The sequence below is a fragment of the Gopherus flavomarginatus genome, chromosome 18 (assembly GCF_025201925.1).
Source record: "Gopherus flavomarginatus isolate rGopFla2 chromosome 18, rGopFla2.mat.asm, whole genome shotgun sequence".
Taxonomy (NCBI): Eukaryota; Metazoa; Chordata; order Testudines; family Testudinidae; genus Gopherus; species Gopherus flavomarginatus.
The window spans coordinates 1,283,920-1,311,905 of record NC_066634.1 but is presented as its reverse complement, the minus strand read 5'-3'; the positions used below and the strand labels follow the sequence as shown (position 1 = coordinate 1,311,905).

Genomic DNA, 27,986 nt, shown 5'->3' with positions numbered 1-27,986 from the left:
CTGCCCCCCCCACCCCAGTTCTGTTGATGTCCCTCACTCCTGACCCACAGCCCACGTCTCATTGCAATCTGCGGGGGGGGCGGGGGGCTTTTTTTCCTTTTAACACCTCCCCATCCATGCCTCAGCTTGCTCTGGTCACCCCCTGAGCCAGTGGGCCCGGGTGGGGGGGGGGCAAGTTGGGAGAGGCGGGGGGGGGGCCTGTGGTCCCAGGATGCCGCAGCCCCAGAGTTGGCAGCTGGGTCTGGGGTTTGGTCCTTCATGCAGATGCCAGCACCTGCCAGGAGAAAAGGGGGGAGACCATGAGCATGGGGGGGGAGGGGGGACTCTGTGGGCTGGGGGGTCACTGCAGGGGGGCCAGGCCTGCTCTCCCCTCTCTGGTGGCCAGCCCCTGTATGGAGGGCGGGGCTAAACCAGGGAGAGATGGGGGTGTGGTCAGTGTGGGGGTTGTACAGTGGGCGTGGCCAGGTGGGTGTGGCTAGATGCAGGGGTCTGTGCTGGGGCGTGGCCTGGGTTGATATGGAGGCGGGGCTAGAGAGGGGCGGGGCCAATCCCCACCCCAACTCCCCTGTTCTCACCTCTGGGGTCACCAGTCGCCGCTCTGCCCCCCTGGTGCCTCCTCCTCTGGCTCGTCGGCCTCAGGGCCCTGCCCCAGCTTGGTGATGTGGCGCAGGAAGGACGTGGCGTTGAAAGCTCGCTGGGGGGCACAGAGAACATCCTCTGTGAGCCCCCGCCCGGGCCGGGACCCAGGCATCCAGAATGGCTAACCCCTAGGGGGGCCCCCAGGATATCCACCCTCTGGGGGCTGGACCTAGGCGTCTGGGACGGCTAACCCCTAGGGGGCCCCCAGTGCACGCTCCCCCCCGAGGACGGGACCCAGGCATCCAGGACGGCGAGCCCTAGGGGAACCCCCCCCAGGACACCCACCCTCTGGGGATGGGATCTAGGCATCTGGGGCAAAGACAAGGGACCCAGGCATCCGGGGTGGGGGAACGGGACCCAGGTGTTCGGGGCTCACTTTCCACTGAGTCCTGGCGAAGTTTTTCTGGATCTGTTCGCTGACGGAGCCGTGAATGTTTTTGTCCAGGGCCGTATCCCCCGCGATCCTGGTTTGGGGGGGTCAGAGGTGAAAGGTCAGGGGGCTCTGGGGGGGGACCCCCCACCCCCTCTTGTCCCGGGGGGGGCACTCACCATGGGTGCTGCAGGGCCTGGTCGCACGTGTAGCGCTTCTCGGGGTCCCGCTGCAGCAGCTGCTGGATGAAATCCTTGGCTGGGGGAGAGAATGAGTCCCTGTGAGCTGGGGACTGCCTGCCATAGGGGAACCCCCACTCCCATATGGGGATCCCCCTGCTGTCCGAGCCCCCCAGGTTCCCCTGCCTGCCCCCCAGGTTCCCACCCAGATTTCAGGGCCCCCCCGCAGGGTCTCACCCGAATCTGAGATGTCGTCCCAATAGGGTGAGTCGAACTCGAACTCCCCTTTGAGGATCTGGGCGAAGAGTTCGGAGTCGTTGTCATCATAGAAGGGTGGGTAACCACACAGCCTGGGGGAGGCATGGGGGGGTGAGAGATGGGGCACTCCTCCCCCATGGACCTCCCCTTCCCCTGGGGGCCAGTGCCGCCTGGGTCCCCTGCCCCATGTCTTCCCTACTCCCCAGAGACACCGGCCCGGACGCCTGGGACCCCTGCCCCATGTGTCCTCCCCTCCCCAGAAATACTGGCCTGGATGCCTGGGTCCCCTACCCCACGTCTCTTCCCCTCCTGAGATACCAGCCCGGATGCCTGGGTCCCATTCTGTGGGGCCAGGTGTGCTGTGGGAACCCCTGGTTGCGGTGCCCCCCGGACGCCTGGGTTCTCTCCCCCACCCCGCCCCCGGCAAGGGCGGGACTTACAGGATGTAGGAGATGACGCCCAGCGCCCAGGAATCCACGGCTTTTCCGTACGGCTTCTGCTCCAGCAGCTCGGGTGCTGGTGGGCGAGAGAGGGGAGTTACTACTCCAGTCCCCCAAACTGCCCCCCGTCCCCTGCCTGCCAGGGCCCCCCCAAACTGCCCCCCGACCCCCACCTGTCCAGGCCCCCCAAAACTGCCCCCCATCCCACGCCTGCCTGGGCCCCCAAAAACTGCCCCCCGTCCCCTGCCTGCCTGGGCCCTCCCAAACTGCGCCCATGGCCCCACCTGCCTGGGCCCCCCAAACTGCCCTCCATACCCCCGCCTGCCTGGCCCCCCCAAAACTGCTCCCTGTCCCCTGCCTGCCTGGGCCCTCCCAAACTGCGCCCATGCCCCAACCTGCCTGGGCCCCCCATTCCCCCTGGGCCCCCAAACTGCCCCCCCATACCTCCGCCTGCCTGGACCCCCAAAACTGCCCCCCATACCCCCATCTGCCTGGGCCCTCCCAAACTGCCCCCGTCCCCCGCCTGCCTGGACCCCCCCAAACTGCCTCCCATACCCCCACCTGCCTGGGCCCCCCAACTTGCCCCCCATGCCCCCGCCTGCCTGGGCCCCCAAACTGCCCCCCCGTACCCCCGCCTGCCTGGACCCCCGCAAACTGCCTCCCATACCCCCACCTGCCTGGGCCCCCCAAAACTGCCCCCCATCCCCTGCCTGCCTGGGCCTTCCCAAACTGCACCCGTGCCCCCACCTGCATGGGCCCCCCCAAACTTCCCCCGTGCCCCCACCTTCCTTGTCCCCCCAAACTGCTCCTGGCCCCCCCAACCCCCGCATGCCCCCACCTGCCTGGGCCCCCCCAAACTGCCCCCATGCCCCCACTTTCCTTGCCCCCCCAAACTGCCCCCCATGTTCCCGCCTGCCCGGGCCCCCCCAGAGCTACTGCCGGGCCCCTCACCCACGTAGCCAGGAGTCCCGCAGGCTGTGGCCATCACCCCGTCCGACTCCACCTTGGAGAGCCCGAAATCCGTGATCATGATCTTGGCGTCCTCGAAGGGGCTAGCGTAGAGCAGGTTCTCAGGCTGGGGGGGCATGGGGGGGTTACGCTGGGGGGCATCTGAGCACAGAACCCCCCAACCCCTCCTTGCAGCCCCCATGACCTGACCTCCAGAGCACAGCCCCCTCCCTCCCCGCCACAGACTCCGCCCACATTTCCCCCTATGCCCTGTAACTCCGCCCCAACCCCCATCCCCTCGCAAATCCCCCCAACCTCACCATGTACCCCACCCCCTCTGAGACTCCGCCCCCTGCAGTGACTCCAGCTCCACCCAGGGCTGCACTGAGACCACGCCCCCTGCTCGCGGCCCCGCCCCATGACTGAATCCCCGCCCCCAGGCCCCTCTGAGACCACACCCCCTGCTCGCGGCCCCGCCCCATGACTCTGAATCCCCGCCCCCAGGCCCGAGACCACACCCCCTGCTCGCGGCCCCGCCCCATGACTCTGAATCCCCACCCCCAGTCCCCTCTGAGACCACGCCCCCTGCTTGCGGCCCCACCCCATGACTCTGAATCCCCACCCCCAGTCCCCTCTGAGACCACACCCTCTGCTCGCGGCCCCGCCCCATGACTCTGAATCCCCACCCCCAGTCCCCTCTGAGACCACGCCCCCTGCTTGCGGCCCCGCCCCATGACTGAATCCCCACCCCCAGTCCCCTCTGAGACCACGCCCCCTCCTCGCGGCCCCACCCCATGTCTCTTTGAATCCCCGCCCCCTCCTCACGGCCCCGCCCCTCACCTTGAGGTCCCGGTGCACGATCCCCAGCTGGTGCAGGTAGCTCACGGCCTCTAGGACCTGCTGGATGAGGCGGCTGGCGTCCCGCTCCGTGTAGTGCCCCCGCTCAACGATCCGGTCAAAGAGCTCCCCCCCCGTCACCCTGCCGGAGACCCCCGTGAGCCGGGCTCCAGCCCCCTCCCCGAGCCCGGGAGAGAACCCAGGCATCCGGGCTCCCGCCCCCTCCCAGAGCCAACGAGCGAACCCAGGAGTCCAGGCTCCCAACCCCCTCCCCTCCCAGAGCCAATGAGAGAACCCAGGAGTCCTGGCCCCCAGCCCCCCACCTGCTCTAACGATCAGCCCCTCCACCAGCAGAACCCAGGCATCCGGGCTCCCAGCCCCGTCCCCACCCTGAGCTGGGGAAAGAACCCAGGAGTCCTGGCTCCCAACCCCCTCCCCTCCCAGAGCCAGGGAGAGAACCCAGGAGTCCTGGGTCCCAGCCCCCCACACGCTTTAACTACCAGCCCCTCCACCAGCAGAACCCAGGCGTCCGGGCTCACAGCTGCATGGCCAGGTACAGGTGTGTGGGAGTTTCATGGATGTTCTCCAGAGCCACAATGTTCTCATGATGGACCCTGCAACGGAGCAGAGAGCCGGGGGTGTGGTGGGTTCAGCCCCCCAAAACAGCCCCGGAGCCCCCAAACCCACCCCCAGCTCCCCCAGCCACACCCTCCCCCATGCTCCCTGTCCACACACCCCTCCCCCTGCTCCCCAAGCCCACCCCCAGCCACACCCCCCCCGCTCCCCATTCGCACACCCCTCCCCCTGCTCCCCAGCCACCCCCCTCCCCCTGCTCCCCAAGCCCACCCCCAGCCACACCCCCCCCCTGCTCCCCATCCGCACACCCCTCCCCCTGCTCCCCAGCCACCCCCCTCCCCCTGCTCCCCAAGCCCACCCCCAGCCACACCCCCTCCCCTCTCCTCCCCATCCACACACCCCTCCCCCTGCTCCCCAATCCCCCCAGCCACCCCCCCTCCCCCTGCTCCCCAGCCCCCCCCTCCCCCTGCTCCCCAAGCCCACCCCCAGCCACACCCCCCCCTGCTCCCCATTCGCACACCCCTCCCCCTGCTCCCCAGCGACCCCCCTCCCCCTGCTTCCCAAACCCACCCCCAGCCACACCCCCTCCCCGTCCACACCCCCCTCCCCCCTGCTCCCCAAACCCACCCCCAGCCACACCCCCTCCCCTCTCCTCCCCATCCACACACCCCTCCCCCCAGCTCCTGACCGCCCTCAACACCCCCAAGGCCCCTTCTGATCATTGCCCCATCCCCTGCCCCCCCTTACTTCCTGAGCACGGCGATTTCATTCTCCACAGCCACCTCCCTGCCCCGCAGCGCCTTCTTGGGGATACACTTCAGAGCCACCAGCCGCTGGGAGCCCCGATCCCGGGCCAGGAACACCTCCGAGAAGGCCCCCCTGCGGGACACAGCAACATGGGCAGCACCCCCCAACCCAGCAATGCAGAGAGGGGGAAGCTGAGGCACAGAGACCCCCGGGGAAAGAACCCAGGAGTCCGGGCTCCCAGCCCCTCCCTGCTCTAACCACCAGCCCCCACCTTCCCTCCCAGAGCTGGGAGAGAACCCAGGAGTCCTGGCTCCCAGCCCCCCCGCTCTAACCACCAGCCCCCACCTCCCCTCCCAGAGCAGGGAGAGAACCCAGGAGTCCTGGCTCCCAGCCCCCCCCCGCTCTAACCACCAGCCCCCACTCCCCTCCCAGAGCTGGGGAGAGAACCCAGGAGTTCAGGCTCCCAGCCCCTCCCTGCTCTAACCACCAGCCCCCGCCTCCCCTCCCAGCGCTGGGAGAGAACCCAGGAGTCCTGGCTCCCAGCTGCCCCCAACCTGCCCCCAGTCTATTAACCCCTCCCCAGGATTTGCACACCCCTTGCCGGGTGACTCACGCCCCAAGTTTCTCCTTGATGTCATAGACGGTGCCGATCTCCTCCGTGGTTTTTCTCCAGCTCTCACCCATCAGCACAGCACGTGGGTCTGCTGGGCACTGGGGAGACAGGGCAGCCACATGGGTTGGGCACAGAATCCTTCTCTGACCCTCCAGCCCCCATTCCCCTCCCAGAGCCAGGGAGAGAACCCAGGAGTCCTGGCTCCCAGCCCCCTCTGCTCTAACCACCAGCCCCCACTGCCCTCCTAGAGCCAGGAGAGAACCAGGAGTCCTGGCTCCCAGCCCCCTCTGCTCTAACCACCAGCCCCCACTGCCCTCCCAGAGCCAGGAGAGAACCCAGGAGTCCTGGCTCCCAGCCCCCTCTGCTCTAACCACCAGCCCCCACTGCCCTCCCAGAGCCAGGAGAGAACCCAGGAGTCCTGGCTCCCAGCCCCCTCTGCTCTAACCACCAGCCCCCACTGCCCTCCTAGAGCCAGGAGAGAACCCAGGAGTCCTGGCTCCCAGCCCCCTCTGCTCTAACCACCAGCCCCCACTGCCCTCCCAGAGCCAGGAGAGAACCCAGGAGTCCTGGCTCCCAGCCCCGCTGCTCTAACCACCAGCCCCCACTGCCCTCCTAGAGCCAGGAGAGAACCCAGGAGTCCTGGCTCCCAGCCCCCTCTGCTCTAACCACCAGCCCCCACTGCCCTCCTAGAGCCAGGAGAGAACCCAGGAGTCCTGGCTCCCAGCCCCCCTGCTCTAACCACCAGCCCCCACTGCCCTCCTAGAGCCAGGAGAGAACCCAGGAGTCTGGGATCCCAGCCCGCCCTGTTCTAACCACTAGACCCCACTCCCCTCCCAGAGCCGGGGAGGGAACCCAGGCGTCCTGTTCAAAACCGATAGTGGTTGAAGACCAGATGCAGTGAGCAGGGCATTGTTGAGGGACCTCCATTCTGGGGAGTCAGGAACTGGGGGGGACTTTCCCATGGGGCTGTGCAGAAGGGCCTGGGAGTCCGCTAGACTCCCATCCAAAGCCTGGGGTCACCGTGCCCAGCCTCCCCCCTCCCCATACAGCTGAGGCCAGGGACCCTCCATGGTGAATGGGATGTGGGGGTGAAAGGATTCCGGGGGGGCTGGGAAAGGGTCAGGGTGCGAGTGTGCAATTAGTGAGGGGAGGGGAGGGAGAGGACGGAAGGGGATGGATGGGGCATGTGGGGATGGATGGATGGAGGGAGGGAGGGATGGGGTGTGTGGGGTGGGAGGGACGGACGGACTGATGGGTTGTGTGGGGATGGAGGGATGAGGTGTGTGGGGCGAGAGGGACGGACAGATGGGGTGTGTGGGGACAGAGGGAGGGACGGAAGAGCAGGGTGTGTGGGGTGGAGGAGACAGACAGACAGATGGGGTGTGTGGGGATGGAGGAATGGGATGTGTGGGGTGGGAGGGACGGACAGATGGGGTGTGTGAGGATGGAGGGAGGGACGGAAGGGCAGGAAGTGTGGGGCGGAAGGGACGGACGGACAGATGGGGTGTGTGGGGCGAAAGGGATGGATGGAAGGGCAGGGTGTGTGGGGCGGGAGGGACAGACGGACTGATGGGGCGCTTGGGGACGGAGCGATGGGGTGTGAGGGGCGGGAGGGACGGACAGAAGGGCAGGGTGTGTGGGGCAGGAGGGACGGACAGACTGATGGGCTGTGTGGGGACGGAGAGATGGGGTGTGTGGGGCGGGAGGGACAGACGGACTGATGGGGCGCTTGGGGACGGAGCGATGGGGTGTGAGGGGCGGGAGGGACGGACAGACTGATGGGCTGTGTGGGGACGGAGGAATGGGGTGTGTGGGGCGGGAGGGACAGACGGAAGGGCAGGGTGTGTGGGGACAGAGGGATGGGACGTGTGGGGATGGACGGAGGGATGCATGGGGTCTGTGGAAGTGTTCCCCCAATACACAGCACATCTATCCACCCACACAACACACAGCCAGGGTAACGCAACTCCCTCTACAGACCACATCTATCCACCCCAACACACAGCCAGGGTAACGCAACCCCCCCTACACACCACATCTATCCATCCACACAACACACAGCCAAAGTAACACAACCTCCAGATACACAACACATCTATCTGCCCACACAACACACAGCCAGGGTAACACAACTCCCTCTACACACCACATCTATCCGCCCACACAACGCACAGCCAGGGTAATGCAACCCCCCCACACACATCTATCCCCCCACACAACACACAGCCAGGGTAACGCAACTCCCTCTACAGACCACATCTATCCACCCTAACACACAGCCAGGGTAACGCAACCCCCCCTACACACCACATCTATCCACCCACACAACACACAGCCAGGGTAACGCAACTCCCTCTACAGACCACATCTATCTACCCCAACACACAGCCAGGGTAACGCAACCCCCCCTACACACCACATCTATCCATCCACACAACACACAGCCAAAGTAACACAACCTCCAGATACACAACACATCTATCCGCCCACACAACACACAGCCAGGGTAACACAACTCCCTCTACACACCACATCTATCCCCCCACACAACACACAGCCAGGGTAACGCAACTCCCTCTACAGACCACATCTATCCACCCTAACACACAGCCAGGGTAACGCAACCCCCCCTACACACCACATCTATCCACCCACACAACACACAGCCAAGGTAACACAACCTCCAGATACACACCACATCTATCCGCCCACACAACACACAGCCAGGGTAACACAACCCCCACACACACATCTATCCCCCCACACAACGCACAGCCAGGGTAATGCAACCCCCCCTACATACCACATCTATCCACCCACACAACACACAGCCAGGGTAACGCAACCCCCCACTACACACCACATCTATCCACCCACACAACACACACAGCGAGGGTAACACAACCTCCAGATACACACCACGTCTATCTACCCACACAACACAGAGCCAGGGTAACACAACCCCCCATACACACCACATCTATCCACCCACATAACACAACCTCCAGATACACACCACATCTATCCACCCATACAACACACAGCCAGGGTAACACAACCTCTCCTACACACCACATCTATCCACCCCAACACACAGCCAGGGTAACACAACCTCCAGATACACACCGCATCTATCCACCCACACAACACACAGCCAGGGTAACACAACTCCCTCTACACACCACATCTATCCGCCCACACAACACACAGCCAGGGTAACACAACTCCCTCTACACACCACATCTATCCACCCACACAACACACAGCCAGGGTAACACAACCCCCCCACACACACCTATCCCCCCACACAACACACAGCCAGGGCAATGCAACCCCCCCTACACACCACATCTGTCCACCCACACAACACACAGCCAGGGTAACGCAACCCCCCACTACACACCACATCTATCCACCCACACAACACACACAGCCAGGGTAATGGGACCCCCCCTACACACCACATCTATCCACCCCAACACACAGCCAGGGTAACACAACCTCCCCTCCACACCACATCTATCCACCCCAACACACAGCCATGGTAACACAACCTCCAGATACACACCACATCTATCCACCCACACAACACACAGCCAGGTTAACACAACCCCCCATACACACCACCTCTATCCACCCACACAATACACAGCCAGGTTAACACAACCCCCCCATACACGCCACATCTATCCACCCACACAACACACAGCCAGGGTAACGCAACCCTCTGCTACACACCACATCTATCCACCCACACAACACACAGCCAGGGTAACACAACCCTCACTACACACCACATCTATCCACCCACACAGCACACAGCCAGCGTAACGCAACTCCCCCTATGCACCACATTTGTCCACCCACACAACACACAGCCAGGGTAATGCAACCCTCCATATACACTACATCTATCCACCCACACAACACACAGCCAGGGTAACGAAACCCCCAATATGCACCACATCTGTCCACCCACACAACATACAGCCAGGGTAATGCAACCCCCCCTACACACCACATCTATCCACCCACACAACACACAGACAGGGTAATGCAACACCCCATAGGTACCACATCTGTCCACCCACACAACACACAGCCAGGGTAACGCAACCCCCAATATGCACCACATCTGTCCACCCACACAACACACAGCCAGGGTAATGCAACCCCCGATAAGCACCACATCTGTCCACCCACACAACCAGGGTAACACAACCCCCCCTACACACCACATCTATCCACCCACACAACACACAGCCAGGGTAATGCAACCCCCCATAGGTACCACATCTGTCCACCCACACAACACACGGCCAGGGTAACGAAACCCCCAATATGCACCACATCTGTCCACCCACACAACACACAGCCAGGGTAACACAACCCCCCCTACACACATCTATCCACCCACACAACACACACAGCCAGGGTAACACAACCCCCCCTCGCCCTCCCCGTCCCCGTCAAAGCCCCGCATGCCCCATGCCGCTGCGAGCCCGGCGCCTCACACCACTGCTACACCCCCTCCCCCAGAGGACCCAGGCGTCCGGGCTCCCCGCCTCCCCTCCCAGGGGGTTCTGGCACCTACCAGCTGGACCTGAGGCCCCTGCAGCTTCTCCCGGAATCTGTCCCTTAGCCCCCCCGCCCCTCTCCCCGCCCCCCCCGCGCTCGGCCCCGCGCTCCTGCCATGTAAGGAAATGGCAAGATTTCTGGAAGCCAACCAGAGTGGGAGGGGGGGGGAGCTGAATTTCCCACGCGGATGCCCGGACGCCTGGGTTCCGTCCCCAGCTGGGCGGGTGCGGGGTTCTCGTGTTAGAGCGGGGGGTGGGGGGCTGGGAGCCCTGACTCCTGGGTTCCATCCCCAGCTGGGCGGGGGGGGGGTTCTAGTGGTTAGAGTGGGGGAGGGCTGGGAGCCCTGACGCCTGGGTTCCATCCCCAGCTGGGGGGGGGTTGTAGTGGTTAGAGTGGGGGAGGGCTGGGAGCCCGGACGCCTGGGTTCCATCCACAGCTGGGGCTGGGGGGCGGGTTCTAGTGGTTAGAGCCGGGGGGGGGGGGGGCGGGGCTGGAAGCCCTGACGCCTGGGTTCCGTCCACAGCTGGGGGGCGGTTCTAGTGGTTAGAGTGGGGAGGGCTGGGCGCCCGGACGCCTGGGTTCCATCCCCAGCTGGGCGGGGGGGGGGTTCTAGTGGTTAGAGTGGGGAAGGGCTGGGAGCCCTGACGCCTGGGTTCCATCCCCAGCTGGGGGGGTTGTAGTGGTTAGAGTGGGGGAGGGCTGGGAGCCCGGACGCCTGGGTTCCATCCACAGCTCGGGCTGGGGGGCGGGTTCTAGTGGTTAGAGCCAGGGGGGGCGGGGCTGGGAGCCCGGACGCCTGGGTTCCATCCACAGCTGGGGGGGGTTCTAGTGGTTAGAGTGGGGGAGGGTTGGGAGCCCTGACGCCTGGGGTCGATCCACAGCTCGGAGGGTGGGTTCTAGTGGTTAGAGCGGGGGGGGGGGGGGGGGGGGCTGTGGGGAAGATGGGGGGAGGGAGGTTGTAAGCGCTGTGGGAAGTGGCCACCAGATGGCGCCCTAATACCGCTGCTGCTCCCCCTCCAATGTCAGCGATCAGCCCACAGGCAGGGCTGGAGAACCCAGGAGTCCGGGCCCTGCTTTGACCTACTTGACCTCACTCCCCTCCCCGATCCGGGGAGAACCCAGGAGTCCGGGCTCCCAGCCCCCCCTGCGCTAACCACCAGCCCCCACTCCCCTCCCAGAGCCGGGAGAGAACCCAGGAGTCCTGGCTCCCAGCCCCCCCCCCCCCGCTCTAACCACCAGCTCCCACTCCCCTCCCCGAGCTGGGGAGAGAACCCAGCAGTCCTGGCTCCCAGCCCCCCTGCTCTAACCACCAGCCCCCACTCCCCTCCCCGAGCCGGGGAGAACCCAGGAGTCCGGGCTCCCAGCCCCCCCTGCTCTAACCCCCAGCCCCCACTCCCCTCCCCGAGCCGGGGAGAACCCAGGAGTCCGGGCTCCCAGCCCCCCCTGCGCTAACCACCAGCCCCCACTCCCCTCCCAGAGCCGGGGAGAACCCAGGAGTCCGGGCTCCCAGCCCCCTTCTTATTATGGGAGGGATGCCAGCGGGGCAGTGATGGGGGCTAGGGATGCAGGTGTGGGCTGTGGGGGGTGGTCTCTGGGGGTATCTCAGCTGGAGGAGGGAATCTGCCGGCCCTGCCGGAAGGAGTTGGGTTGGGGGGGCGGGGGGAGCCCAGCAGCTGGGGGAGGAGGGGGCTGCGCTGTCCCAGCTGTGGGGGGGGGGCGGGGGGAGCCCAGCAGCGGGGGGAGGAGGGGGCTGCGCTGTCCCAGCTGGGGGGGGCAGGGGGAAGCCCAGCAGTGAGGGGGGAGAGGCTGCGCTGTCCCAGCTGTGGGGGGGGGGGCGGGGGGAGCCCAGCAGCGGGGGGAGGAGGGGGCTGCGCTGTCCCAGCTGGGGGGGGCAGGGGGAAGCCCAGCAGTGAGGGGGGAGAGGCTGCGCTGTCCCAGCTGTGGGGGGGGGGCGGGGGGAGCCCAGCAGCGGGGGGAGGAGGGGGCTGCGCTGTCCCAGCTGGGGGGGGGCAGGGGGAAGCCCAGCAGTGAGGGGGGAGAGGCTGCGCTGTCCCAGCTGTGGGGGGGGGGGCGGAGGCTGCGCTGTCCCAGCTGTAGGGGGGGGCGGGGGGAGCCCAGCAGCGGGGGGAGGGGCTGCGCTGTCCCAGCTGTGGGGGGGGACGGGGGGAGCCCAGCAGCGGGGGGAGGAGGGGGCTGCGCTGTCCCAGCTGTGGGGGGGACGGGGGAGCTCAGCAGCGGGGGGAGGGGCTGCGCTGTTCCTCCCCCCCGCCCCCAGTCACACGCTGCTCCAGAAATAGCGGCTCCTCCTCCTGCCTGGCAGCGCGGGGGGGGGGGACGAGGGGGGGCGGCTCCGAGGCGTGATGCTGCCCGTGACGTCACCCCCTGTCTGCATAAAGCCCGGGGGGGGGGCGGACGGGGACAGACGGGCCACCGGAGACCGAGGACAGACGGGCACCAGCCGCCCCCCCGCCGCAGAGCCCTCGCCTCGGCCCCCTCCCGCCGCGGCCCGGCCCAGGGGGGGCTGCCCCGTGCCCGACCCCCCTCAATGAGATTTTTCAGGCTGACCTTCAAGTGCTTCGTGGATTGCTTCTGATCCCCCCCCCGCGGCTGCAGCGACCCCCCCGACCCCAGAACCCCCCCGGCGGCCCTCCCCCCCCAGCTCCTCTCTTTGCAAGGGGGGGGAGAGATTTTTAATTGCAGCCCCTTTCTTTCCGCCCCCCCGGCCAAGACCCGGATCCTGGCCCCCTGCGCGTAAATTTGGGGGGCTCCCCCTCCGGCTCCCCGCAGGACCCCCGGAGCCCTCCACCGCAGCGCCCACAGACCCCCCCACCGCAGCGCCCCCCCCGACCCGGATCTCCCCCACCCCTCTTGGGGGGGGCCGAACCCCCCCCACCGGACCATGAGCAAAGGGGGCTTGCTGGAGAACGGGGTGTACAGCGTCCCTCTGGGGGGGGCCATGTGCCAGGAGCAGGAGGAGGGGGGGCTGGTGGCAGTGTCCCGCAAAGGGGACCGGGAGGGAGCCCTGCCGGCCCCCCCGCTGCCGCCCGCCGCCGCCCCGCCGCCCCCGCGGGAGACCTGGACTCGGCAGATGGATTTCATGATGTCCTGCGTGGGCTTCGCCGTGGGGCTGGGCAACGTCTGGCGCTTCCCCTACCTGTGCTACAAGAACGGCGGAGGTGAGGGGGCAGGCTGGGGTGGGGGGGAGGCAGAAAGGGCAGAGGGGGCTGGCTGGGGGGAGGGGAGGGGGAAGGGGCAGAGGGGGCTGGCTGGCTGGGGGGAGGGGAGGGGGAAGGGGCAGAGGGGGCTGGCTGGGGGGGGAGGGGAGGGGAAGGGGCAGAGGGGGCTGGCTGGAGGGAGGGGAGGGGGAAGGGGCAGAGGGGGCTGGCTGGGGGTTGGGGAGGGGGAAGGGGCAGAGGGGGCTGGCTGAGGGGAGGGGAAGGGGCAGAGGGGGCTGGCTGGGGGGAGAAGAGGGGTAAGGGGCAGAGGGGGCTGGCTGAGGGGAGGGGAGGGGAAGGGGCAGAGGGGGCTGGCTGGAGGGAGGGGAGGGGGAAGGGGCAGAGGGGGCTGGCTGGGGGTTGGGGAGGGGGAAGGGGCAGAGGGGGCTGGCTGAGGGGAGGGGAAGGGGCAGAGGGGGCTGGCTGGGGGGAGAAGAGGGGTAAGGGGCAGAGGGGGCTGGCTGAGGGGAGGGGAGGGGAAGGGGCAGAGGGGGCTGGCTGGGGGGAGAAGAGGGGGAAGGGGCAGAGGGGGCTGGCTGGGGGGTTGGGGAAGGGGCAGAGGGGGCTGACTGGGGAGGGAGAAGGGGCAGAGGGGGCTGGCTGGGGAGAGGGGAGGGGGAAGGGGCAGAGGGGGCTGGCTGGGGGTTGGGGAGGGGGAAGGGGCAGAGGGGGCTGGCTGAGGGGAGGGGAAGGGGCAGAGGGGGCTGGCTGGGGGGAGAAGAGGGGGAAGGGGCAGAGGGGGCTGGCTGGGGGGTTGGGGAGGGGGAAGGGGCAGAGGGGGCTGGCTGGGGGGTTGGGGAGGGGGAAGGGGCGGAGGGGAGGGGGCTAGTTGAGGAGAGCGGAAGGGGAGGGCGCTGGCTGGGGGAGGGGAGGGGGCTGGCTGGGGGAGAGAGTCAGAGGGGATGGGGCTAGTTGGGGAGAGTGGAAGGGGAGGGGGCTGTTTGGGGAAAGGGAGGGGAAGGGGCAGAGGGGGTTGGCTGGGGTGGGAGAGAGTCAGAGGGGAGGGAGCTAGTTGGGGAGGGGGAAGGGGGCTGGCTGGGGGAGGAGGAGGGCAGTGGAGGGGGTAGGTTGGGGGAGGGGGAGGGCAGTGGAGGGGGCTGTCTGGCTGGGGGAGGGGAAGGCCAGTGGAGGGGGTTGGTTGGGGGAGAGGGAGGGCAGTGGAGGGGGTTGGTTGGGGGAGAGGGAGGGCAGTGGAGGGGGTTGGTTGGGGGAGAGGGAGGGCAGTGGAGGGGGCTGTCTGGTTGGGGGAGGGGGAGGGCAGTGGAGGGGGCTGTCTGGCTGGGGGAGGGGAAGGCCAGTGGAGGGGGTTGGTTGGGGGAGGGGGAGGGCAGTGGAGGGGGTTGATTGGGGGAGGGGGAGGGGGCTGTCTGGCTGGGGGAGGGGAAGGCCAGTGGAGGGGGTTGGTTGGGGGAGAGGGAGGGCAGTGGAGGGGGCTGTCTGGCTGGGGGAGGGGAAGGCCAGTGGAGGGGGTTGGTTGGGGGAGAGGGAGGGCAGTGGAGGGGGCTGTCTGGCTGAGGGAGGGGGAGGGCAGTGGAGGGGGTAGGTTGGGGGAGGGGGAGGGCAGTGGAGGGGGTTGATTGGGGGAGGGGGAGGGCAGTGGAGGGGGTTGATTGGGGGAGGGGGAGGGCGGTGGAGGGGGCTGTCTGGCTGGGGGAGGGGAAGGCCAGTGGAGGGGGTTGGTTGGGGGAGAGGGAGGGCAGTGGAGGGGGCTGTCTGGCTGAGGGAGGGGGAGGGCAGTGGAGGGGGTTGATTCGGGGAGGGGGAGGGCGGTGGAGGGGGTAGGTACGACTAGGGTGACCAGACAGCAAGTGTGAAAAATCAGGAGGGGGTGGGGGGTAATAGGAGCCTATATAAGAAAAAGCCCCAAAATCAGGCCTGTCCCTATAAACTCTGGATATCTGGTCCCCCCCAGCTAGGACCCGTGGGGGGGCTGATCGCGGCCAGGCCTCCCCACCGCTGGGTGTCACTGCTCTGTAACTGCAGGGCAAAGTGCAGCCTGGAGGCTGTGGGGCGGGCCAGGTGTGGGGCTGGGCAAGGAGCAGGCAGCACAGCTGTGGGAGGGGCCTCCCCACCCCACGAATCCCTCCTCAGCCTATGGGCCCCCTCCCGTCCCCCCCCGCCCCGATCTCTGCCCTGCGGGACCCCAGCGCTGCCCTGTGCCCCTCCGCACCCAGCTCAGGCATTCCCTCGCTGCCTGTATCCCCGCTGTCCCCCCCCCCGCCGTCCCCCCCCCGGACCCCCATCTGTCAGTCTGTCTGGGTGTCCCCACCAACCTCCCTCTGTCTCTCTATCCTCGGACACCCCCTCCCTGCCCCCCATACATCCCCATAACTCCCTCCCCATCCCCGGACACCCCCTCCGTCCCCCCCATCCATCCCCATGACTCCCTCCCCCCGATCCGTCCCCATAACTCCCTCCCCCCCATCCATCCCCATGACTCCCTCCCCCCATCCGTCCCCATAACTCACTCCCTCCATCTCTCTCTCTATCCCTTCCCATAACTCCCCCCTGTATCCATCCCCATAACTCCCTCCTTCCCTTCCTCTATCTGTCCCCATAACCCCCTCCCTCCCTCCGCCCCTATAACTCTATCTAGCCATCCCCAGCCACCCCCTCTATCTATCTATCCATCCCCAGCCACCCCCTCTATCTATCCATCCCCAGCCACCCCTTCTATCTATCTATCCATCCCCAGCCACCCCCTCTATCTATCTATCCATCCCCAGCCGCCCCCTCTATCTATCTATCTATCCCCAGCTGCCCCCTCTATCTATCCCCAGCCACCCCCTCTATCTATCCATCCCCAGCCACCCCCTCTATCTATCTATCCCCAGCCACCCCCTCTATCTATCCATCCCCAGCCGCCCCCTCTATCTATCTATCCATCCCCAGCCACCCCCTCTATCTATCTACCCCCAGCCATCCCCTCTATCTATCTATCCCCAGCCACCCCCTCTATCTATCTATCCCCATCCACCCCCTCTATCTATCTATCTATCTATCCCCAGCCACCCCCTCTATCTATCTATCTACCCCAGCCACCCCCTCTATCTATCTATCTATCCCCAGCCACCCCCCATCTATCTATCTACCCCAGCCACCCCCTCTATCTATCTATCCCCAGCCACCCCCTCTATCTATCCATCCCCAGCCGCCCCCTCTATCTATCTATCTACGCCAGCCACCCCCTCTATCTATCTATCTATCCCCAGCCACCCCCTCTATCTATCTATCCATCCCCAGCCACCCCCTTTATCTATCTAGCCATCCCCTCTATCTATCTACGCCAGCCACCCCCTCTATCTATCTATCTATCCCCAGCCACCCCCTCTATCTATCTATCCATCCCCAGCCACCCCCTTTATCTATCTAGCCATCCCCTCTATCTATCCATCTATTTGTCCCAGCACCAGTCTCTCTGTCTCCCCCCCCTCCCCGCCTGTCCATCCCTGGTGCCCAGCCCAGCAGCTGACGCTGATTCACAGCCTGTCACCCTCCCGCACGGTGACACACACCCGCTGGTGCCTGTTGTCACACTTGGTGCCCCAGGTAGGTCAGGGAACCAGACTAATTTCCAGGCCTCCTTGGGCCCAGGCGAGGCCGGGCTGCTCGGGGGGCTGGGCTGAGCGCTGCCGTGGGGTGAATCCAGCGGATGCCTGGGGGTCCGGGCTGGGCGCTGCCGTGGGGTGAATCCAGCGGGTGCCTGGGGGGCCAGGTGCTGCTGTGGGGCGAATCCAGCGGGTGCCTGGGGTGCCGGGCTGGGCGCTCCTGTGGGGCGAATCCAGCGGGTGCCTGGGGGGCCGGGCCGGGCGCTGCCATGGGGTGAATCCAGCAGGTGCGTGGGGGGCTGGGCGCCGCTGTGGGGTGGGGAGCTGAGTCCCAGGTTATAAATAGAGATGGCCAGGGTGACTCATGCCTACACATGTGAGTGAGGGGCACCGGCAGAGCTGGGGGGAGCCCAGGGCTGGGCTAGCAGGGCCTGTGGGTCGGGAGTGAGGGGCACTGGCAGGGCTGAGGGGGTCCAGGCTGGGCTGGCAGGGGCTGCGGGTCGGGAGTGAGGGGCACCGGCAGGGCTGAGGGGGTCCAGGCTGGGCTGGCAGGGCCTGTGGGTCTGGAGTGAGGGGCACTGGCAGAGTGGGGCGGGGGCAGTGCCGGGCTAGCAGGGGGCACAGGCTGTGGTTGACCCCCTGTTTCTGCCCCACCCCAGGTGTCTTTCTGATCCCCTACCTGCTCATCGCTGTGCTGGGGGGGGTCCCCATTTTCTTCCTGGAGATTTCGCTGGGGCAGTTCATGAAAGCTGGGAGCATCAATGTCTGGAACGTGGCGCCCCTGTTCAAAGGTGAGTGACCCCCCCCCGGCCAGCCCCCGGGTCGGAGCCGGCCCCATTCCCAGCCTCCCGATCCCGCCCGGGTCAGAGCCGGCCCCATTCCCACCCCGTGATCCCGCCCAGGTCGGAGCCAGCCCCATTCCCACCCCGTGATCCCGCCCGGGTCGGAGCCGGCCCCATTCCCACCCCCTGATCCCGCCCGGGTCAGAGCCGGCCCCATTCCCACCCCGTGATCCCGCCCGGGTCGGAGCCGGCCCCATTCCCAGCCTCTCGATCCCACCCGGGTCAGAGCCGGCCCCATTCCCAGCCCCCGATCCCGCCCGGGTCAGAGCTGGCCCCATTCCCACCCCCTGATCCCGCCCGGGTCAGAGCCGGCCCCATTCCCACCCCGTGATCCCGCCCGGGTCGGAGCCAGCCCCATTCCCACCCCCCGATCCTGCCCGGGTCGGAGCCGGCCCCATTCCCACCCCGTGATCCCGCCCGGGTCGGAGCCAGCCCCATTCCCACCCCGTGATCCCGCCCGAGTCAGAGCCGGCCCCATTCCCACCCCGTGATCCCACCCGGGTGGGAGCCGGCCCCATTCCCACCCCCCGATCCTGCCCGGGTCAGAGCCGGCCCCATTCCCACCCCCCGATCCCGCCCGGGTCAGAGCCAGCCCCATTCCCACCCCCCGATCCCGCCTGGGTCGGAGCCGGCCCCATTCCCACCCCCCGATCCCGCCCGGGTCGGAGCCGGCCCCATTCCCACCCCCCGATCCCGCCCGGGTCGGAGCCGGCCCCATTCCCACCCCCCGATCCCGCCCGGGTCAGAGCCGGCCCCATTCCCACCCCCCTGACCCTCCCCGGGTCAGAGACAACAGCCCCCTGAGGGGACAGGCCCCTGCCCTGTTCCCAGTCCCCCAATCTCTCCCCCCACAGGCCTGGGCTTCGCCTCCATGGTGATCGTGTTTTACTGCAACACCTACTACATCATGGTGCTGGCCTGGGGCTGTTACTACCTGGTCAGCTCCTTCAGCGCCCCCCTGCCCTGGGCCACCTGCGGCCACACCTGGAACACGCCCGAGTGCGCCGAGAGCTTCCCCCCGCCGGGCTGCGCCAGCAACCGCAGCTGTGAGCCCGAGGGGCGCTCGCCCGTGCTGGAGTTCTGGGAGTGAGTGCCCCCCTCGGGGACCCCCCATCACCCCTCGGGGTCCCCTATCCCCCCCTCTGGGTCCCCTATCCCCCCGGGACCCCCCATCCCCTGCCCGAGGGGCGCTCGCCCGTGCTGGAGTTCTGGGAGTGAGTGCCCCCCTCGGGGACCCCCATCCCCCCTCGGGGTCCCCTATCCCCCCCTCTGGGTCCCCTATCCCCCCGGGACCCCCCATCCCCTGCCCGAGGGGAGCTCGCCCGTGCTGGAGTTCTGGGAGTGAGTGCCCCCCTCGGGGACCCCCATCCCCCCCTCGGGGTCCCCTATCCCCCCCTCTGGGTCCCCTATCCCCCGGGACCCCCCATCCCCTGCCCGAGGGGCGCTCGCCCGTGCTGGAGTTCTGGGAGTGAGTGCCCCCCTCGGGGACCCCCATCCCCCCCTCTGGGTCCCCTATCCCCCCGGGACCCCCCATCCCCTGCCCGAGGGGCGCTCGCCCGTGCTGGAGTTCTGGGAGTGAGTGCCCCCCTCGGGGACCCCCCCACCCCCCCTCGGGGTCCCCTATCCCCCCCTCTGGGTCCCCCTATCCCCCCGGGACCCCCCATCCCCTGCCCAAGGGGCGCTCGCCCGTCCTGGAGTTCTGGGAGTGAGTGCCCCCCTCGGGGACCCCCATCCCCCCCTCGGGGTCCCCCATCCCCCCCTCTGGGTCCCCTATCCCCCCGGGACCCCCCATCCCCTGCCCGAGGGGCGCTCGCCCGTGCTGGAGTTCTGGGAGTGAGTGCCCCCCTCGGGGACCCCCATCCCCCCCTCGGGGTCCCCTATCCCCCCGGGACCCCCCATCCCCTGCCCGAGGGGCGCTCGCCCATGCTGGAGTTCTGGGAGTGAGTGCCCCTCTCGGGGACCCCTATTCCCCCCTCTGGGTCCCCTATCCCCCCGGGACCCCCCATCCCCTGCCCGAGGGGCGCTCACCCATACTGGAGTTCTGGGAGTGAGTGCCCCCCTCTGGGTCCCCTATCCCCCCGGGACCCCCCATCCCCTGCCCGAGGGGCGCTCGCCCGTGCTGGAGTTCTGGGAGTGAGTGCCCCACTCGGGGACCCCCATCCCCCCCTCTGGGTCCCCTATCCCCCCGGGACCCCCGATCCCCTGCCCGAGGGGTGCTCGCCCATACTGGAGTTCTGGGAGTGAGTGCCCCCCTCGGGGACCCCTATCCCCCTGGGACCCCCCATCCCCTGCCCGAGGGGCACTCGCCTGTGCTGGAGTTCTGGGAGTGAGTGCCCCCCTCGGGGACCCCTATCCCCCCCTCTGGGTCCCCTATCCCCCCCGGGACCCCCGATCCCCTGCCCGAGGGGTGCTCGCCCGTACTGGAGTTCTGGGAGTGAGTGCCCCCCTCGGGGACCCCATCCCCCCCTCGGGGTCCCCTATCCCCCCCTCTGGGTCCCCTATCCCCCCGGGACCCCCGATCCCCTGCCCGAGGGGTGCTCGCCCGTACTGGAGTTCTGGGAGTGAGTGCCCCCCTCGGGGACCCCATCCCCCCCTCGGGGTCCCCTATCCCCCCCTCTGGGTCCCCTATCCCCCCGGGACCCCCCATCCCCTGCCCGAGGGGCACTCGCCCGTGCTGGAGTTCTGGGAGTGAGTGCCCCCCTCGGGGACCCCCCCAGGGACCCCCTATCCCCCTCTGGGACCCCTCATGCCCTCGGCTAACCCCACTTGCCCATCCTGGAGTTCTGGGCAAGAGTCCAGCCCCCCCGCCGGGCTCCCCCCCGAACCCCGTGGGCTGAGCTGCCCCCCCCGTTGCAGGAACCGGGTGCTGCGGCTCTCGGGGGGCCTGGAGGTGCCGGGCGCCATCAACTGGGAGGTGACGCTCTGCCTGCTGGGGTGCTGGCTGCTCGTCTACTTCTGCGTCTGGAAGGGCGTCAAGTCTACCGGGAAGGTGGGGGCCTGGGGGGGCTCCTGGGGGGGTGGGGGAGCCTGTGGCGGGGGGGATTGGGGGGGTCTGGGAAAGGCCTGGAGGGGAAGTGGGAGAGGGGTCTGGGCGGGAGGGGAACGTGGGGATCCCTGAGAGGAGGGGAAGGAGGGGGGCTCCGGGGGGGAGGGGAGGGAGGAGGAGCCTGTGGAGGGGGCGGAGTGGGGGGGTCTGAGGAGGGTGGGGGAGCCTGTGGGGGGGAGAGTGGGGGGGTCTGAGGGGGCTCCTGGGGGGGAGGGGAGGGTTGGAGAGCCTGTGGAGAGGGGGGAGAGTGGAGGTGTCTGGGGAGGTTCTGGGGGGAGGGGAGTGTGGGGGAGCGTGTGGAGGGGGGAGATTGGTGGGGTCTGGGGGGGGGCCTGGAGGGGAGGGGAAGTGGGGGATCTGGGGGGGCTCCTGGGGGGGAGGGGAGGGTGGGGGAGCCTGTGGAGAGGGGGGAGAGTGGGGGTGTCTTGGGGGGGGTCCTGGGGGGGAGGGGAGGGTGGGGGAGCCTGTGGAGGGGAGGGAGAGTGGGGGGTCTGGGGGGGCTCCTGGGGGGGAGGGGGAGGAGGGGGACTCCTGGGGGGGTGGGAGCTGCAAGGCGCCCATGGGGTACATGGGGGAGGGGGCCTGCTGAGGGACGGCGGGGGAGGAGCCCTCACACGGCCCCCCCTGACCCCCCGCCCCCGCCTGCAGATCGTCTATTTCACTGCTACATTCCCCCTACGTGGTGCTGATCGTCCTCCTGATCCGGGGGGTCCTGCTGCCCGGCGCCGGCGCCGGGATCCTGTATTATCTCAAACCCGACTGGGCCAAGCTGGGATCCCCCCAGGTAAGGGGCCGCCCGGACGCCTGGGTCCCATCCCTGCCGCTGGCGCAGCACAGGGGCTGCTGGTTAGAGCAGGGGGGCTGGGGGCCCGGACGCCTGGGTTCTCTCCCTGGCTCTGGGAGGGGAGTGGGGGCTGGTGGTTAGAGCAGGGGGGCTGGGGGCCCGGACGCCTGGGTTCTCTCCCTGGCTCTGGGAGGGGAGTGGGGGCTGGTGGTTAGAGCAGGGGGGCTGGGGGCCAGGACGCCTGGGTTCTCTCCCTGACTCTGGGAGGGGAGTGGGGGCTGGTGTTTAGAGCAGGGTGGGTGGGGTCTGGGAGCCAGGACGCCTGGGTTCTCTCCCAGCTCTGGGAGGGGAGAGGGGGCTGGAGGTTAGAGCAGGGGGGTCTGGGGGCCCGGACGCCTGGGTTCTCTCCCTGACTCTGGGAGGAGAGAGGGGGCTGGAGGTTAGAGCAGGGGGGCTGGGGGCCCGGACGCCTGGGTTCTCTCCCTGGCTCTGGGAGGGGAGTGGGGGCTGGAGGTTAGAGCAGGGGGGCTGGGGGCCCGGACGCCTGGGATCTCTCTCTGGCTCTGGGAGGGGAGAGGGGGCTGGAGGTTAGAGCAGGGGGGCTGGGGGCCCGGACGCCTGGGTTCTCTCCCGGCTCTGGGAGGGGAGAGGGGGCTGGAGGTTAGAGCAGGGGTCTAGGGGCCCGGACGCCTGGGTTCTATCTCTCTCTCCATGCAGGTCTGGATCGACGCGGGGACTCAGATCTTTTTCTCTTACGCCATCGGTCTGGGCGCCCTGACAGCCCTGGGCAGCTACAACCGGTTCAACAACGACTGCTACAAGTGAGCCCCCCCGGCCCCCTCCCCTGCTGTGGGACCCCCCCCATTTCCCCTCCAGCTGGCGCTGCCCCCCGGCCTGGCCTCTAACCCCCCCCCTCCCTGCAGAGATGCCATAATCCTCGCGCTGATCAACAGCGGGACGAGTTTCTTCGCCGGGTTCGTGGTCTTCTCCATCCTCGGCTTCATGGCGGCGGAGCAGGGGGTCGACATCGCCAAGGTCGCCGAATCCGGTGAGCTCCCCCCGGACGCCTGGGTTCCCTCCCGGTGTGACGGGACGCGGCCAGACCCCTGTCCTGCTGAGCCAGCCCCAGGGGCCGACCCCGCAGCCCACAGGCCCCCGAACCGAGAGCAGCTCACGGGGGGGTCCTGCCTTTAGCCCCCAGATGCCCAACTCCCAGCGGGTCTAACCCCACAGAAACGCGGTTTGCCCTGCGGAGAGATCCTGCCGGGGGAGCTCGTTCATCCCCCCCTCCCCACACACCCCAGCCCTCCCGCCATCCCCCCTCCCCACACACCCCAGCTCTCCCGCCATCCCCCCATCCCCCCATCCCCACACACCCCATCCCTCCCGCCATCCCCCCCTCCCCACACACCCCAGCCCTCCCGCCATCCCCCCATCCCCCCATCCCTCCCGCCATCCCCCCCTCCCCACACACCCCAGCCCTCCCGCCATCCCCCCTCCCCACACACCCCAGCCCTCCCGCCATCCCCCCATCCCCACACACCCCAGCCCTCCCGCCATCCCCCCTCCCCACACACCCCCAGCCCTCCCGCCATCCCCCCATCCCCACACACCCCAGCCCTCCCGCCATCCCCCCCTCCCCACAACCCCACCCCTCCCGCCATCCCCCCTCCCCACACACCCCCAGCCCTCCCGCCATCCCCCCCCTCCCCACACACCCCAGCCCTCCCGCCATCCCCCCTCCCCACACACCCCAGCCCTCCCGCCATCCCCCCATCCCCACACACCCCAGCCCTCCCGCCATCCCCCCTCCCCACACACCCCAGCCCTCCCGCCATCCCCCCTCCCCACACACCCCACGCCTCCCGCCATCCCCCCCTCCCCCCACACCCCAGCCCTCCCGCCATCCCCCCTCCCTACACACCCCACGCCTCCCACCATCCCCCCCTCCCCCCACACCCCAGCCCTCCCGCCATCCCCCCATCCCCCACACACCCCAGCCCTCCCGCCATCCCCCCATCCCCACACACCCCAGCCCTCCCGCCATCCCCCCATCCCCACAACCCCACCCCTCCCGCCATCCCCCCATCCCCACACACCCCAGCCCTCCCGCCATCCCCCCATCCCCCCATCCCCACACACCCCAGCCCTCCCGCCATCCCCCCTCCCCACACACCCCAGCCCTCCCGCCATCCCCCCCTCCCCACACACCCCAGCCCTCCCGCCATCCCCCCTCCCCCACACACCCCAGCCCTCCCGCCATCCCCCCATCCCCCCATCCCCACACACCCCAGCCCTCCCGCCATCCCCCCTCCCCACACACCCCAGCCCTCCCGCCATCCCCCCTCCCCACACACCCCAGCCCTCCCGCCATCCCCCCATCCCCCCATCCCCACACACCCCAGCCCTCCCGCCATCCCCCCTCCCCACACACCCCAGCCCTCCCGCCATCCCCCCATCCCCCCATCCCCACACACCCCAGCCCTCCCGCCATCCCCCCTCCCCACACACCCCATCCCTCCCGCCATCCCCCCTCCCCACACACCCCAGCCCTCCCGCCATCCCCCCATCCCCCCATCCCCACACACCCCAGCCCTCCCGCCATCCCCATCCTCACACACCCCATCCCTCCCGCCATCCCCCCCATCCCCACACACCCCATCCCTCCCGCCATCCCCCCATCCCCACAACCCCACACACCCCAGCCCTCCCGCCATCCCCCCATCCCCACAACCCCACACACCCCAGCCCTCCCGCCATCCCCCCCTCCCCACACACCCCAGCCCTCCCGCCATCCCCCCATCCCCCCATCCCCACACACCCCATCCCTCCCGCCATCCCCCCCTCCCCACACACCCCAGCCCTCCCGCCATCCCCCCTCCCTACACACCCCAGGCCTTCCGCCATCCCCTCCATCCCCCCATCCCCACACACCCCAGCCCTCCCGCCCTCCCCCCCATCCCCACACACCCCATCCCTCCCGCCATCCCCCCTCCCCACACACCCCAGCCCTCCCGCCATCCCCCCCTCCCTACACACCCCAGCCCTCCCTCCATCCCCCCCATCCCCACACACCCCATCCCTCCCTCCCTCCCTCCATCCCCACAGACCCCATCCATCCACCCATATGCATATTTCCATAAAGCCTTATGGGTGGCACCGAGACAGCTCTGGAGAGCAGCGGGGGCCTGGTGGCTTGGGGTTGGGGTTGGGGTTGGGGGTGGGGCTGTGAGCCCGGACTCCTGGGTTCTAGCCTCGTTTCTCTCCCCCAGGGCCTGGCCTGGCATTCATTGCGTATCCCCGAGCTGTCACCCTGATGCCCATCGCTCCCCTCTGGGCGGCTCTGTTCTTCGTCATGCTGCTGCTACTTGGACTGGACAGTCAGGTGGGGGCTGGGAGCCCGGACTCCTGGGTTCTCTGCCGGCTCTGGGAGGGGAGTGGGGGCTGGTGGTTAGAGCAGGGGGGCTGGGAGCCAGGACTCCTGGGTTCTCTCCCGGCTCTGGGAGGGGAGTGGGGGCTGGTGGTTAGAGCAGGGGGGTTGGGAGCCAGGACTCCTGAGTTCTCTCCCCAGCTCTGGGAGGGGAGTGGGGGCTGGTGGTTAGAGCAGGGTGTGGGGCTGGGTGCCAGGACTCCTGGGTTCTCTCCCATTACCCCGGGGGCTCTGGGGCTCAAAGCTGCCGTGCCCCCCCCAGTTTGTGGGCGTGGAGGGTTTCATTACAGGGATCCTGGACTTGCTCCCGCCCAGCTGCTCGTTCCGGTTCCAGCGGGAGGTGACGGTCGCCCTGAGCTGCATCCTCTGCTTCTTCATCGACCTCTCCATGGTCACCGAGGTACGGAGGGCTGCGGGTCGGGAGTGAGGGGCACCCCCTGCCAGCGCCGTGGGACTCGGCCCCCATCTCATTGCTGCTCTCTCCCGCCCTAGGGGGGCATGTACGTCTTCCAGCTCTTCGACTACTACTCGGCCAGCGGCACCACGCTGCTCTGGCAGGCGTTCTGGGAATGCGTCGTGATTGGCTGGGTGTACGGTGAGTCTGGGGGCTGCGGGTCGGGAGTGAGGGGCACCGGCAGGGCTGGGGGGGGCAGGGGCTGCGGGTCAGGAGTGAGGGGCACCAGCAGGGCTGGGGGGGCAGCGAGTCGGGAGTGAGGGGCACCGGCAGGGGCTGCGGGTCGGGAGTGAGGGGCACCGGCAGCGTTAGGGGGGCTGCGGGGTCGGGAGTGAGGGGCACCGGCAGGGCTAGGGGGGTCCCAGATGGCCCCTCACTCTGAGCTGGGCTCAGCAGGCAGGGTGCCGGGGTTCATGGGCCCATGGCTGTGAATTGGGGGTGCAGCAGGCGGGGGGGGCATATTGGGGTCTATCTCACCCCTTTCCCCCCAGGGGCCGATCGGTTCATGGACGACATCGCCTGCATGATCGGCTACCGGCCCTTCCCCTGGATGAAATGGTGCTGGATGGTTCTGACGCCCCTCATCTGCCTGGTATGAGCCCGGACGCCTGGGTTCTCTCCCTGGGGTGGCGGGGGGGGCAGTGAGTGAGGAGCTGAAAGCTTGGATGCCTGGGTTCTCTCCCTGGCTCTGGGAGTGGGGTGGGGGCTGGTGGTTAGAACGGGGTGGGGGCTGGGAGCCAGGACGCCTGGGTTCTCTCCCGGCTCTGGGAGGGGAGTGGGGGCTGGTGCTTAGAGCAGGGGGGCTGGGAGCCAGGACTCCTGGGTTCTCTCCCCGGCTCGGGGAGGGGAGTGGGGGCTGGTGTGTTCGAGCACAGGGGGCTGGGAGCCCGGATGCCTGGGTTCTCTCCCTGGCTCTTGGAGGGGAGTGGAAGCAGGGGGGGCTGGGAGCCCGGACGCCTGGGTTCTCTGGGTTCTAACGCCCCGTCTCCCGCACCCCTCAGGGCATTTTCCTCTTCAACGTCGCCTACTACAAGCCGCTGATTTACAACCACACCTACGTGTACCCGTGGTGGGGCGAGGCCCTGGGCTGGGCCTTCGCGCTCAGCTCCATGCTCTGCCTGCCCCTCACCGCCCTGGGCAAGCTGCTCCGCGCCAAGGGGCCGCTGGCCGAGGTGAGCCGGGGGGGGGGCTGGGAGCCGGGGGCTCTGCCTGCCCCTCACCGCCCTGGGCAAGCTGCTCCGCGCCAAGGGGCCGCTGGCCGAGGTGAGCCGGGGGGGGGGGCTGGGAGCCGGGGGCTCTGCCTGCCCCTCACCGCCCTGGGCAAGCTGCTCCGCGCCAAGGGGCCGCTGGCCGAGGTGAGCCGGGGGGGGGGGCTGGGAGCCGGGGGCTCTGCCTGCCCCTCACCGCCCTGGGCAAGCTGCTCCGCGCCAAGGGGCCACTGGCCGAGGTGAGCCGGGGGGGGGCTGGGAGCCGGGGGCTCTGCCTGCCCCTCACCCCCTGGGCAAGCTGCTCCGCGCCAAGGGGCCGCTGGCCGAGGTGAGCTGGGGGGGCTGGGAGCCGGGGGCTCTGCCTGCCCCTCACCGCCCTGGGCAAGCTGCTCCGCGCCAAGGGGCCACTGGCCGAGGTGAGCCTGGGGGGGGGGCTGGGAGCCGGGGGCTCTGCCTGCCCCTCACCGCCCTGGGCAAGCTGCTCCGCGCCAAGGGGCCGCTGGCCGAGGTGAGCTGGGGGGGCTGGGAGCCGGGGGCTCTGCCTGCCCCTCACCGCCCTGGGCAAGCTGCTCTCTCCCTGGCTCTTGGAGGGGGTGCTGGGCCGGGCTCCTGGATGCCTGGGTTCTCTCCCCGACTCTGGGAGGGGGCGCTGGGCTCCCGGACACCTGGGTTCTCTCCCTGGCTCTGAGGAGGGGGGGCTGGGCCGGGCTCCTGGATGCCTGGGTTCTCTCCCCGGCTCTGGGAGGGGGGCTGGGCTCCCGGACACCTGGGTTCTCTCCCTGGCTCTGAGGAGGGGGGGCTGGGCTCCCGGACGCCTGGGTTCTCTCCCCGACTCTGGGAGGGGGGGCTGGGCCGGGCTCCCGGACGCCTGGGTTCTCTCCCCAGCTCTGGGAGGGGGGCTGGGCTCCCGGACACCTGGGTTCTCTCCCCGGCTCTGAGGAGGGGGCGCCGGGCTCCCGGACACCTGGGTTCTCTCCACAGCTCTGGGAGGGGGGCTGGGCTCCCGGAGGCCGGGGTCCCGTTAACCCCACTCTCTCCCTGCCCCCAGCGCTGGCAGCGCCTCACCCGGCCCGTGTGGGGGCTGCACCACCTGGAGTACAAGCTGCCCGAGGGGAACGTGGGGGCCCTGACCAGCCTGAGCCCCCGCGCCGAGGACATGGGGAAAGTCGTCGTCCTGGAGAGCGTCATGTGACCTCGAGCTCCGTCCCTATCGGGGGGGTCCCCTTGCCCCCTGTAACGTGTGCCACTCAAATCATACAGCCGCTCCATGGGGG

At 68.7% G+C, this 27,986-nt stretch overlaps 2 protein-coding genes across 10 annotated transcripts; one reads left to right on the top strand and one right to left on the bottom strand.

The window, feature by feature from the left end:
* Positions 1–4: 4 nt before the first annotated feature.
* Positions 5–13,316, bottom strand: PNCK (pregnancy up-regulated nonubiquitous CaM kinase). Of its 9 annotated transcripts, none has more exons than XM_050927286.1 (13): positions 8,610–8,826; positions 8,411–8,512; positions 5,608–5,705; positions 4,995–5,126; positions 4,211–4,285; positions 3,675–3,813; positions 2,838–2,961; positions 1,887–1,962; positions 1,426–1,538; positions 1,189–1,267; positions 1,016–1,103; positions 576–694; positions 5–274 (listed from the first exon to the last, which is right to left on the bottom strand). In XM_050927286.1, exons 1-12 carry the CDS (start codon positions 8,682–8,684, stop codon positions 584–586), a joined length of 1,212 nt encoding a protein of 403 aa, XP_050783243.1. In that variant the 5' UTR covers positions 8,685–8,826; the 3' UTR covers positions 5–274; positions 576–583. The 9 variants fall into 9 exon arrangements, with proteins under 9 accessions (XP_050783243.1, XP_050783244.1, XP_050783247.1 ...); XM_050927287.1 differs by having other exon boundaries at positions 8,570–8,673; XM_050927290.1 differs by lacking the exons at positions 8,411–8,512; positions 8,610–8,826 and adding an exon at positions 13,261–13,316.
* SLC6A8 (solute carrier family 6 member 8) lies at positions 12,611–27,986 on the top strand. The gene is given in 14 exon segments (XM_050927229.1): positions 12,611–13,361; positions 17,608–17,739; positions 18,645–18,876; positions 20,647–20,779; positions 21,485–21,508; positions 21,510–21,620; positions 22,338–22,441; positions 22,544–22,668; positions 24,893–25,005; positions 25,313–25,450; positions 25,543–25,645; positions 25,996–26,096; positions 26,506–26,676; positions 27,761–27,986. Coding segments are annotated over 14 exon segments (1,908 nt in total). The 5' UTR covers positions 12,611–13,084; the 3' UTR covers positions 27,905–27,986.